The following is an 11,967-nucleotide window of genomic DNA, read 5'->3' on the forward strand; positions in this document are numbered from 1 at the left end:
CAAAAGCTTATTCTCCAGTCTGAGCCAAACGCTTGCATGACTTTTCCCCCACGGAGGCACTTGGACAGGAAGCTGACTTCTCTGCACAGCCAGGGGCACTGACTGATCCCATCCTGCCCGAGTGTCCTTTATGTGGCTCATAGGCTGTGGAAAGAGGAGCTGGGCCCCATGGGGACATGCCAGTTCAGAGCTCTGGCCTCCAGCCAGAGGGACACCTTCCTCTGAGGCTCATGGCTGTGGCATGAGGTGCCCAGAGAGCCCTGGCCAGGCAGCCCCACTTCCTGCTGCCCCAGGACAGCTGCCTCCCAGCCTGGGTGAAGGAACAAGGAAGGGCCCCTGCCCAGAGCCTTTGGGCAGCAGAGGCCAGACACCCCCACCAGGAGTTCAGAGGCCCCAGCATGCCCCCATCTCCTCCTCCCCACAAGCAGTGCATTTCACTCACTCAGGAGCTGGCCATGCCCCGGAGGGGCCCTGGGCAACCCAACCCTTCCCTAAGCTTCCCCGTGGGTGAGGGGCAGGCAGTCGTCCTGGGGACTCCATCTCCTGGGCCCAGCCCCCTGCTCTGAACACTCTGCTCTCTGCCAGGCCACCCTGAGGCCTTGTGAACACACCCTTTTACCCATGTCATGGGATCTTGCCCACAGGCCACAGAGAAGGCCAGGGTGCAGCCCAGATCCTTCTTGGCCTGGCACTGGGCTTCTCAGGGAGCCAACACTGTGGCCACAGCTGCCCTGCCCTGGGTGGACACTAGACTTTCCCTGTACCCCTACTGCAGTGTCCTCAGATGAAGGTGGCCTGGTCCCCTGCAGAGGCACAGCCACCAATCGCATGCAAAGATGGGCCCATACAGGGACGAACACAGGACAGGAGACTGCAACAGGATCCGGTTTATTCTGCCTTGGCAGGGTGGTCCTGAGAGTGGTGGGTGCCACCCTGTCCCGGGCGGAGGGAGGGCCCGAGGGCCGGTTAAGGCCGATGGCGGGAAAAGCGAGGGGCTGCAGCCCCTGGAATGCGGTGAAGCCAGGCCGAGGCCCGGAGGCAGCTGTGGTAGGCCGGGGCAGGGTGGAAGGCACCGGACTGGGACCGGGCCAGGGCTACAGGGCCGAGGACCCAGGCCACACGGGCACCCCGGGAGGCGGGGCACAGGTCACATGACACAGAACATGAAACACAGGCACAGGGCTCACAGTAAGCACATGGACAAGTGGGCACGGGGTCACAGGCCAGATGCACACCCAGCCATGGCTGGGCCAGACACCAGGACACAGTGGTGGTGTCACACAGACCACGGGGGACACATGGACTTGACAGCCACAATGCACAGACCAGGCTACAGAGCTCAAGGGACGTGGGAAGGGCCTTTTGGCACTACTGCACTGGAATCATGTGAGACAAAGGTGGCGGGCACTCTGGAGGTGCCTGGGGCAGTCCCCTTGCAGCCTCTCTAGGCTTAGTCTGTCTTCCACACTTTGTTGAGCAACTTCACCACTTCATCATAGATGATAAACACTATGGCCACATCCAGGCAGACCCGGCCCAGGCGGGGGACAGTGCCCTTGTAGAATCTGGGTGGGAGGAGGGGTGGGGAGAGGAAGGCAGATCAGTGCAGTGTCCCTGCACAGGGCAATCCCCAGATGCTGAAAGGGGAGGCACAGAGGCCTGAAGGGGATGGCATAGGCCGTGGGAAGGCCAGGTAGGCCCAGAAAGGTCTGAGGTGGGGACAATAGCCCTGCCCCTCCCCCACTCACGCCTTGAGCCCCTCCTTCCTCAGGATCTGCAAGCCGCAGTCCCACGTGTTCCGGTATTTGTGTGCCTCCAGGCCCTGCGGGGCATCAGCAGGCAGGGGCTCAGCAGCTAGCTCTGGCCCGGTGCCCCCTTCCCATCGCCTTCCCGGTCCCCGCACCTGCATCCGGGTCTTAATCACATCCAGAGGAGTGTTTCCAAAGACACTGGCTGCGCCTGCGATAGCTCCGAAGACCCCAGTGATCAGAGGGTTCATGGGCTTGTTGGGGTTGTCCCCTGGATATGAGGGGTAAGGTGTGGTCAGAGGGTTCCGGGAGGAGCCTGGATCAGCACCTCAAAAGGTGGGTGCCCGCCGCCCAGGGGTGGTCTCAAGGAGAGGAGAGCAGTTGGCCCTGTGCAGAGACAGGGCCCTGTGGTGCAGACACACCTCGGTACCAGTTGCGCAGGGAGGTCATGACGAAGAATCGGATGGCCTGGTTCGAGCCCTGCTTCAGGACAGTGGCCGTGAGGCCCTGGTACGTCCCCTTCAGCCCTGGGGGAAGGCAGGCACAGTTTGCCCTGCAGCCTCTCAGGCCCTGGGAATTGGTGTATGTGGAGGGTGGGTGCTGCACAGAGCCCAAGGCAGGATGGGAGGTGCAGGCCCTTCCCACCCTGGCCCAGGTCCCTGAGCCCTAGCTGGAAGGTCCAGTGGCGCACCTTGTTCCCGCACAATCTCCCTAACCCCATGGAAGAATCCTCTGTACTTGGGGTTTGGAGAGGTCTGGTCGTGGATGAACTTCACCTGAGAGAGAGAAGCAAGAGCGCAGGTTCTTGGCTGCCACCCGAGTGGGTCCTGGTTAGCAGGCAGGCCCAGGGCCCATCCAGGGTGGAGGAAACTGGGGCTGCAGCTCTTCCCCGAGAAGCAGTGTAGCCAAGGCCGCCCTGGGCCGCCCACACGGACCATGCCCCGGGACACAGGGCAGCTGGCACAGACCATGCACCGGGACACAGGGCAGCCCACATGGACCATTCTCCCGGACACAGGGCAGCCCTGGTGAGCGGCCTCTACCTTTACGTTTGCCACTCTTTTCCAGTTTTCGCAGTGAACGTGTCATTTTGTTTTCTGCTTTATAAAAGCATTTTGTAAATACTTTAAGGCTGCCTTTAGCATAGATTCAGCCTCCACGGATGGCCCTTTGTGGCAGGCGTCCTGCTCCAAGGCCCCGCGGTCACCCCGCGTCCAGGAGACCCTCCCCAGCTTGCCGGTTGCCCCTGGAGCACCAGGCCAGCGCGGCCGCCAGTCTCTGTACTCCCTGCGTGTCCAGGGTCCTCGCCAGGACCTTCCCCACCTTGATGGTCTCCATGGGGCACACGACCACCACGGCCTCGGCCACGCCGGCGCCTAGGCCGCACAGCAGCCCGCGCGTGCTGTCCAGCCGTCCCTGGGCATCCCGCATGTGGTTGCTGAGGAACTCGAACATTCCGAACCTGGAGGCGGGAGGCGGGTGAGAGGGGCTGCCGCGGCCGAGACCCTCCTCCCGCAGCAGCCCCGGGCCGGGCCTCACCTGACGGCCGCCTTGGGGATGGAGCCGTAGAGCAGGGAGCTGAGGCCGCGGTACAGACCCAGGACGCCATGGCTGCGAACCGTCTGCCGCACGCAGTCCCCTGGGGGAGGGGGCCGTCAGGACCCCACTGCCCTCGGTGCCGCCGCCCTGGGTACCCGCCCCCCGTGGCGCCGCGGCCTCCCCCTCCTCACCGATGCCCCGGTACCGCGGCGGGTGCGAGCGCTCGTCCAGCTGCAGCTGCGTCTTCACATACTCAGTGGGGAAGGTGATGCAGATCTCGATGCCACCCGCCAGGCCGCCTGCAGGGACCGGGCACCGGCTCCTGAGACCCCCGCCCGGCCGCTGGCGCTCGGGCCCCTCCCCCGTCCCGGACTTTGCCCGGCGCAGCCGCCGCGCCAGTGTCGCGGGAACCTGGGCTGGGGCCCCACGACCGCATGCCCCCACCCCGTTGTCCCGGCGAGGCGCGGGGGTGACAGGCGGCAGGCGGGCGAGCCCCAGCGCGCGGGGTGGGGACCAGGACCGCGCCCCCACGACTCCCAACCCAGGGCCCAACCCGGAAGTGGGGCGGGGCCTCAGTGTCCCGGGCCCACCCGGAAGAGCGGCGGGAGTGGGGTCCGCGTCCCGGAGGGGCCCACCTGCCAGGATCGCCTTCCCCGGGTGCGTCAGCTTGGCCTTCCCGGACGCAGGCGCGGCTGCCGCCAGAGCGCGCGGGGCGCGGGGCGCGGCCATGGCGGGCGGGAGGCCGGGCGCCCAGTGGCGGCTTCGGGTCCGAGCCTCCTGAACTCCGCGCTCGGTCCGCGGTGGCGGCAGCGGCCGGTTATGGTCCCGGGGGCGGGGCGGCCGCGTCAGCTCCAGGTCCCGCCCCGCGTGGTCCGAGTCGGGCCCCGCCCCCAGCCCGCCCCGAGCGGGCCGGGAAACTGAGGCCGGGGCGGGGCGCGCCGAGGCAGGCGTAGGGGCGGGGCCAAGGCGCAGCCAATGGCCGAGGCCGAGTCTCTGGGCGACGGCGAGCGGCGGGGCGGGGGCGGGGCTGCGGGAGGCGGAGCCGTGGCCCAGCCCCGAGCTATGGGTCAAGGTGCACAGTATGCCGCTCCGCAGGGAAGCGGGCCTCGGGTCTGCGTGACTGCCGAGAGCGGCGGGATCCCCGGGGATCCCGGAGGCCAGGGGCATACCCTCCCCGAAAACACGTGGGGCTAGCCCAGTCCCTGAGGAACTCTAACGTTTCGAAGCTGGAGGAGGAAGGCGGGTGGCGGGTGAGAAGGGGCTACGCCGCCGGGTCCCCCTCCCGTAGCGGCCACGGGCTGGGACTCACCTGCCGGTTTCCACCCACACCTTTCCCGGATTTAGAGTTCCTGAGTTCAGCGAACAAGGTCCGGAAAGACCCCAAATGCAAGCGGCTGTATTCTCCTAGGCAGCTTCTCTTGGCTCAGGTCCCACACCCCCAGAGGACCCAGCAAATCTTTAATGGACTGCGGGGCCTAGGAAACTGGCCCCTGTCCCTCCTACCCACACCAGCACCAAGCAGAGCACCTTTGCCTGGATAAACCGACTTTAATATTTAAGATTGCCAGGAGGCTCAGAGTCCTGTTATGAGGTCCGGTACCTCCAAACAAGACGTGTTCATGTAGTCTTCAAACTGGCCTGGAGGGGGCAACTCCAGCCAGTCGGGGGCGCCCAGGAGGAATGCCTGGCTCCAGCAGGAGGGCCCAGAGTCCAGACCCCGCTGACAGCTGAAGATGGTCTTGCGCTGTCAGCCTCTACCCTGGCCTCCCCAGGCTCTAGGATGGCTCAGAGGTTGCCATCATTGAGTTTCACCAAAAATAAATATTGTCCAGGTGTCCCTGCCTCCCACTGCGGTCCCCTGTGCTGCTGGAGTGACACACTCCTTGGAGAAGTTAGTAACTCTGCAGGTAGAGTGGGTGGAGACAGCGCCCACTACACGCAGAAGTTGTACATTGGAGGCTGGTGAAGTTGGGAGCAGAGGCATATCCATAGGGGAAGCTGGCGGGGCCTGCTGTCAACCTCAGCTGCTGGCCTGCAGAGGGAGAAAGCCCAGAATGAGCAGAGCTCTTCCTGCCCATGGGGGTCCTCTCCTGTCTGCCCTGAGTAGCCGGGGCCCAGGGAGCAGGGTCTATAGGACCAGCCCTTACCACCCAGAAGCTGAGGCACCAAGAGAGTAGGCACCCAGAGGCAAGGAGTGTGTGGTCAGCCAGAGAAGCTGGCCTGGCTAGAGGATAAGCTAGTCCCCATATGGGACACTTACTTAGTGCAATCAGCTGGGTCTCATTCATGCCCATCAAAATCTAAAAAAACCAGAATGGCATTAATGGTGGAGGGACACACTCAGCAGGAGGCTCGAGACCCACAGGCATGCTGCACACTCACACCACACCCTCAGGCCTGTGTTGGCCTGGCAGTGTCCCAGCACCCCACAGTCTCTCCAGTCTGCTCAACAGCCAGGCTGCCCTGGGCAGGTTCTCAGGTGCAAAGTTCCTCCCAGCACACACCAGCAACAGCCTTGCTGCCCAGGGGCCAGGCCCAGCAGGACACAGCAGCAGTTCATAGCTAGGCAGGCAGCCCCATCAGAAGGCAGGCACACTTACAGCAGGGAGGACAGTGGCCATGCCAACATTCCTGGACGTACACTTCTCCACACCCAGCAGCCAGTGGGATCCTTCCGGCCCCCACCCATCTATTCCCATCCCCATCCAAAGCCCAGCCAGGAAAGGGCAGTGGGACTTTGACTCCCTCCCTGCTCCCTCCCCAGGGGGTTGGGGGCTACAGGTGCCACCTACCAAACATGAGAGGGGCCGGCTCCGTCACATGCTCCTCTTGCTTGTGCAGACTGTCCAAGGCATCCAGTCTGTCCACCTGCAAGGAGGCGAGAGCATGTGAGCACCTGCTTGACAGAGTGCAGTCCCGGCCTCTACGTGAAAGTGGAGTGGAAGGGACTCCAGGAGAATGGGCAGAGGTGGAGTGGCTCAGTCCACACCCCATGCACTTTTAGAATGCAGCAACGCATGGAGAGGTGAAGCCTCAGTAGCTGGGCTGAGATGAAGCACCAGGTGGGGCCCCCAGAGCTTCCCAGTGGGCACTGGGACAGTCAGTTGTTACAGGCTGTGAGTGTGGCCTGCTCATGGGGGGCCAAGTCCTCCTCTGGATACAGGGACACTGCCATTTACTGACTTGCAGGGCTGGGGCCATGTGCAGGGAACACTGCCTGCTTCTGAATCCAGTCAGTCTAGTCTGCCCGCCCCTCCAAACCAGCAGAGAGATCACGTGGCTCTCAGAGACAAATCATCTGGCACCTAGACACTTCACCTGAGAAGTACTGAGGACAAACTCACTCTTCCCTGAGGCTTCACCAGACCCCACCCATGGCCAGAGAGTAAGGCGACAGCACTGCACTAGAGGGGCGGCAGCAACTGTGCAGCTAGGATCCCCTCACAAACGCAGTGAGTAAGAAAGAGAAACAAGAATGTGCCCCCATGAGCTGGGGTCTGGGGGGCTGAGAAGTGAGGGGGGAGCAGGGGGCACAATCACTGACACCTAGGGTGAGGGGTGAGCTAGGCCTGTACCCTCCCTAAACTGGGAGAGTGCTGGGGGCATCTCAGAGGGATGGCCCTTGAGTTTCCCAGATGAGCCACGAGGCCCTGGGCCCAGCTGTCCACCAGGAAGGGACTGAGCTTCTTGTCTGTGCCCTCATTCTCCCAGCACTGCTGTGTGGAGTCAGCTGGGCCCCAGCTCAAGCTGACAATCAGCTCACAACCCCATGCCACTGACTGGGAAACCCCTTGCCAGCCCCCTCCTCTCCTTGAACTCTCCCCATGACAGGCGTCTCATCTGCCCCGGCAGAAATAGGTGGGCAGCAGCAGGGCAGGTGCTGCAGCAGCCACCACTTCCCAGGGCCAGTGGAGTCTGGGAACCCTGGGCCAAGGCAGGGCAGCCACAGTGCTGACCAAGGTGGTAGTGGCTGCTAACTCTATCATCCACAACAGAAAGGGAATGTGCTCCTCAAAGTCCTGGGGGATCCCCACAACAGTACTTTGACCCCCACAGCAATGACATCCCTGAGGCCTGGTGAGCCTGAGTTCCTCTGACACTAACCCACGGACTTCTACCGCCAGGAAGAGATTCAAGCACATTCTTCTTTCCTTGTGCTGGTTCTCAGAACACAGACTACTTTCAGGAAAGACACCCGAGGGATGGGAAAACCCGCTCATCATGGTGAGAACAGCTTCCACAGGCACACACCAGACACTGCACAACGCACACCACACACTGCATACCACAAACCACATACTACACATGCTGCCTGTAGGGAGCTGCCATCCACTGTGGTGGGGGAACCGGGGCCCTTGTCAATCCAACCAGTCCATGTGCCCTGGCAGCCCACGCATCTCAGGCCATGTGGCCAGGGCTGTCCCTTCCTCTCCACCCCTTGAGAGTCATCAGGAAGTCTCTCACTCAGGCATGCTATGCAGATGGAATGGGGTCACACTGTCCTACAGAAGGGCGATGGCCTCGAATGGCCTCTGGGATGGCCTTCACTAGGGGTTGGGCAGCCGCCTAGAGGCTCTGCAGGTGGCAGGCAGCCCTCCAGGCACTTCCAGGCTAAAGCTGGCAGCATGAGCCCACCTTCCTGTTTCCCTCCTACCTCCCATTCACCTGGGAGGCCCCCTCCCTTCCCTTGCTCCACTGAGTGATGCTTCAGCATGAATGCCTTCCAAGGGTCTCCATCTGGCTTGAAGGAGGTTAGATGGGCAAGTAGATGCTACTGAAGGTGACTTTTCCAGTGTTAGAAACAACAAACTGTACCAGATGACACTGCTGACACAGGTCTCTGGACAGTGGCTAAAGCTAGGTCCCAGCAGGGACTCCTAGGACTTCAACACCCAGGGAGAGTTTTACAATCAGGTACTGTCACTTCAGTGAGGCAGAGAGTCATCTTCCCTATGGCTGTTAGAAAGATTCAGTGTGTCCGTGAATACTCCTACTATGTGTTCAGCAAAAGGCAGCTACCACCAACAGGTATGCTAACAGCTGCACCCCCAGATGCCACTGGGAGCTCCACGGGGAGCTGGGATTGCCAGCCACCTTACTGTCACCCTGATGAAGTCCAGGGCTGGGGACGAGCATGCCTGTTGTGCTCCCAGCAGTGTGCACACTAGGACAGCTGCACAGCTGGAGTCTGCAGGAGGGCTGCTGCCAGGATGATTTTCTGGAGGGGCTTAATGTGGGGCAGAAAACCACTTGAGCATCAAGGGAAGCAGCCACTCCTGAAGGCAGGCCAGGGCTACCTGGGGAATCTGGGTTGGCCTCAAAGGGGCCCACCCTTAAGACCTGTGGCCAGAGTCACTGCTAGGGGTGGGCTGTGCCACACAGGGGCCAGGGAGCTGCAGCCGGCCCGACACCTACCTTGCTCAGGTACTCCCTCATCACCTGGATGAAGTAGGGCATGGCCAAGTCCACGAGGTTGTGCCTCCAAGCCAGCTCGAGCACCACGTCTGGGCGAAGCAGGTCATAGCAGGTGAAGAGAGAGGCTGCGAAGCACTCCCTCTTGCCTTCCTCCAGGAACCACTGCAGCAACTTCTGGGTTAGCTCAGCATCTCGCGACTCTGCGGCATGCTGCATGGCATCCTGCAGCCAAGGCAAATGCTTGCTTGGGCATCCTGCAGGCAAAGGCCTTGTGCCTGTAGCAGGTGGGCCGGAGGGCAGGGAGTGGCACCAGGCTATGATTTCTCTTGCATTAAAATGTATTATTATTTCTTTGTTTCGACCCTTTGTTTATGAACAGCTTGCAAGGCCTTGAGCCCTTGCCACCTTCCTAACCTGAAAACCACGCCCAGGGAGCTTAGCTGGGGACTCAGTTCCTGTGTAGGGTGCCTGGACACACCCCTAGGGTCCCAGGACAGGCCTAATTTATCCCTGGGCTTAGGGCTTTGTCCTCTGGACTCTCTTCTGGGCCCACGTGGCTCAGAGTGGGTGGCTGGCAAGGCCAGTAGGCCTCTGGCAGCACTGACAGTCCTGCTCACTCATCACTGCCAGAGTGTTGAGAAGGCTGTGTGTTTAAGCCCCTGGCAGGGACCACATGGGTAGGACAGAGTGGCTGTGATCAGCCAGCCAAAGGAAGCCTTTCCTCAGGTGTGTCTGAACCCAGCTGTCTCCTCCCAGCAGCCAGGTCCAGAGACCTCCAGGTGCTGTCTCAGAGCCTCAGCAGCTTTTCCTCTCCATTCCCTCTGCAGGGGCTCTTTGGGCACCTCAGGAAGGACCACAAGCACTGTCACCAAGGGCTAGATGTCACAGAACGGTCCAAAACACTGGAGGTGACAACTTAGGGTGAAACTCAATGCAACACTGATTTCAGGGATCACAGGCCTCCATGGAGTCCCAGCCAACAGGCACAGGCCAGGAGCCATGAGAATGAGGCCCCTGTGCTAGACAAGAGGTGGCAGGTGTCCATGTGTCCTGGGAAGATACTCAGGAATGCCCAAGGCCAACTCCACAGGTAACACCCTCAGGTCAAGTCCAGAGTCTCTGGGCACAAGGGGCCCTTGGGAATTGGCTCAGCTGCATAACACAGCACAGACAGGGCCCTCTTGTACAACTCCACCTCACCCCCAGGGAGATGTTCAGGCCAAGCAGAGGATGTTAATGCCTTTGGGGTCTTGGTGGTTCTTCCAGGCAGCCCAACCTGTCAAGCAGATGCCCGGATCCTGGTCTGAGAACCGGTCTGAGAATGATACTAAGAAACCTCTCACCAGCAGAAAAACACAGTTTGTTTTTCCTCTCAAGTGGTCCTCCCACCTCAGCCTCTAAAGCAGCTGGGACTACAGGTGCACATGACTATACCCAGCTTTGAAACAAATGTTTTGAATGTGATTTTACTTATTTATTTTTTTCCTTTTTTTTTTTTTTCAGGGACAGTTTCACTCTGTCACCCAGGATGGAGTGGAGTGGCGCGATCTCTGCTCACTGCAACCTCTGCCTCCCGGGTTCAAGCGATTCTCCTGCTTCAGCCTCCCAAGTAGCTGGGATTACAGGAGTGCACCACTACACCTGGCTAACTTTTGTATTTTCAGTAGAGATGGGGTTTCACCACATTGGCCAGGCTGGTCTTGAACTCCTGACCTCAAATGATCTGCCCACCTTGGCCTCCCAAAGTGCTGGGATTGCAGGCATGAGCCACCATGCGCGGCCTTTAAATGTGATTTTAATTTAGGCTTTTAAATTCCTCAAATCTTTTTTTTTTTGGAGACAGGGTCTCACTCTATTGCCTACGGAGCAGTGGTGTGATCATAGCTCACTGCAGCTTCTGACTCCAGAGCTCCAGTGATCCTCCCTTCTCAGGCTCCCAAGTGGCTGGTACCACAGATGTCCATCATTACACCTGGCTAATTTTTTGTAAAGACGGGGTCTTGCCATGTCACCCAGGCTGGTCTCAAACTCCTGGGTTCAAGCACTCCGCCCACCTCAACCTCCCAAAGTGCTGAGATTACAGGTAAGTTCCCAAATCTTTATAGGAAGTAAAGTAGGTGCCAAAAGTGAATCTTGCCACACTGTGTTTTGGTAGAGTGAAACTCACACGTAACTGTCGTGAAAAGAATCAACTGCATAAGACTCTGTAAGTCTTTCAATGCAAACAGTTTTTAAGGGGTTCTAACTCACTCCCAATTCTTACCCTATGTTCTAAATATGGTCTCCCATCAATGCCAATCCCCCTACCCACCATGAGGATCCCCTGGTAAAGCTCAGAGCCAGGTCTCAGGAACAAGAGGGAAGGGGTGTGACCCCCAAAGCATCAGGAAGTATACTAAGGCAGGAAGGTGGGAGGAAACAGGGGCCCGGGCCACCAACCTTGTAGAGATGATCCTTCTTGCAGAGCTCCACACTCTGGGCCCACCAGTTATTGCCCTTGTACAGATAGGCTGCAATGCGCCTGAACTCCATCAGCTGATGCTTCTCCAGCCGCTGGGCCAGGCTGATGTTGTCAAAGTTGTCATAGGCATCGATAGATGCCCTTAAGCCCTAGGAAGATAGCCTTTCTGTGAGGGATGGGACACTGTGACATGGGCTGCCTACACATGGAGCAGGCACCTTGTGTTACTTGATGGCTGCTGCTATCACCACGGCCTTAGAAAGGCCCCTACCCATATATCCACTGGTGTCCTGTGGGGCCTGCACACTCTCCTGTGCAAAGGCAGCCTGCTTTGAGAACAGAATGGCAGTTGCAGGGGAGGAGCCCAGCCCACCCAGGACAGGGCTCCCTCCTGCACACCCACCTGATAGTCCTCCTCCTCTGTCAGCAGGTGGTTGAGTGCCTCATTCACACTCTTGTTGTTGTGGCTCTGGACTGACCGCAGGTAAGGCTTCACCAGGGGCAGCTGACCTGCCTAACAAGTTGGGGCAACTGTCAAGGCACTTGGCCAAGCTTGTTATGGGGACACTAGGCAGGGGTACAGGTGGGCATGTGCGTGCCATCCACTTGAATGGTCCAGCTCTGGAGCCAAGGGCACCTTCTGGACACCTAGAACCAAAAGACCTATACTCACACAAAGAGAACTGTCTGGGTGATTCAGTGGACACCAATGTCACCAGAGACATTCACACCTCACAGACACTAGGGTTTGGTTCCAGACCACCACAATAAAGTGAATGTTGCAATAAACAGAGTCATATTAAT

General features: G+C 59.8%; 2 protein-coding genes across 4 annotated transcripts in view; both read right to left on the bottom strand.

Annotated features, from left to right (window-relative positions):
• Positions 1-872: 872 nt before the first annotated feature.
• On the bottom strand, positions 873-4,238 carry SLC25A1 (solute carrier family 25 member 1). 2 transcript variants are annotated; one of them, XM_023192600.2, is made up of 9 exons: positions 3,923-4,234; positions 3,479-3,586; positions 3,288-3,387; positions 3,072-3,210; positions 2,440-2,524; positions 2,171-2,275; positions 1,904-2,019; positions 1,749-1,822; positions 873-1,565 (listed from the first exon to the last, which is right to left on the bottom strand). In XM_023192600.2, the coding sequence occupies exons 1-9, from the start codon at positions 4,014-4,016 to the stop codon at positions 1,451-1,453; spliced, it is 936 nt and encodes a 311-aa protein (XP_023048368.1). In that variant the 5' UTR covers positions 4,017-4,234; the 3' UTR covers positions 873-1,450. The 2 variants fall into 2 exon arrangements, with proteins under 2 accessions (XP_023048368.1, XP_023048367.1); XM_023192599.2 differs by having other exon boundaries at positions 1,749-2,019; positions 3,923-4,238.
• Positions 4,239-4,815: 577 nt separating this feature from the next.
• The window catches only part of CLTCL1 (clathrin heavy chain like 1), a 106,705-nt gene continuing 99,553 nt past the window's right edge, over positions 4,816-11,967 (bottom strand). The window contains exons 28-34 of one of the 2 annotated variants that reach the window (XM_023192626.2): positions 11,567-11,677; positions 11,142-11,312; positions 8,703-8,924; positions 6,080-6,155; positions 5,548-5,587; positions 5,396-5,415; positions 4,816-5,295 (exon numbers count right to left, since the gene is read on the bottom strand). In XM_023192626.2, the coding sequence (XP_023048394.1) occupies positions 5,568-5,587; positions 6,080-6,155; positions 8,703-8,924; positions 11,142-11,312; positions 11,567-11,677 (600 nt within the window). In that variant the 3' untranslated portion in view covers positions 4,816-5,295; positions 5,396-5,415; positions 5,548-5,567. The remainder of the gene's footprint in view (positions 5,296-5,395; positions 5,416-5,547; positions 5,588-6,079; positions 6,156-8,702; positions 8,925-11,141; positions 11,313-11,566; positions 11,678-11,967) is intronic. The other variant, XM_023192627.2, reaches the window with a different exon arrangement.

This window comes from Piliocolobus tephrosceles, chromosome 19 (assembly GCF_002776525.5).
Source record: "Piliocolobus tephrosceles isolate RC106 chromosome 19, ASM277652v3, whole genome shotgun sequence".
NCBI lineage: Eukaryota > Metazoa > Chordata > Mammalia > Primates > Cercopithecidae > Piliocolobus > Piliocolobus tephrosceles.

Bases quoted from the DNA above. Each gene is read 5' to 3' on its own strand.
- SLC25A1 (XM_023192599.2), bottom strand. From the start codon at position 4,016: ATGGCCGCGCCCCGCGCCCCGCGCGCTCTGGCGGCAGCCGCGCCTGCG. The intron at 3,388-3,478 runs GTGAGGAGGGGG...CCCCTCCCCCAG, and splicing joins GCCGCGGTACCGGGGCATCG to GGGACTGCGTGCGGCAGACG. The intron at 1,566-1,748 runs GTGAGTGGGGGA...CCTCCCACCCAG, and splicing joins AGGAAGGAGGGGCTCAAGGC to ATTCTACAAGGGCACTGTCC.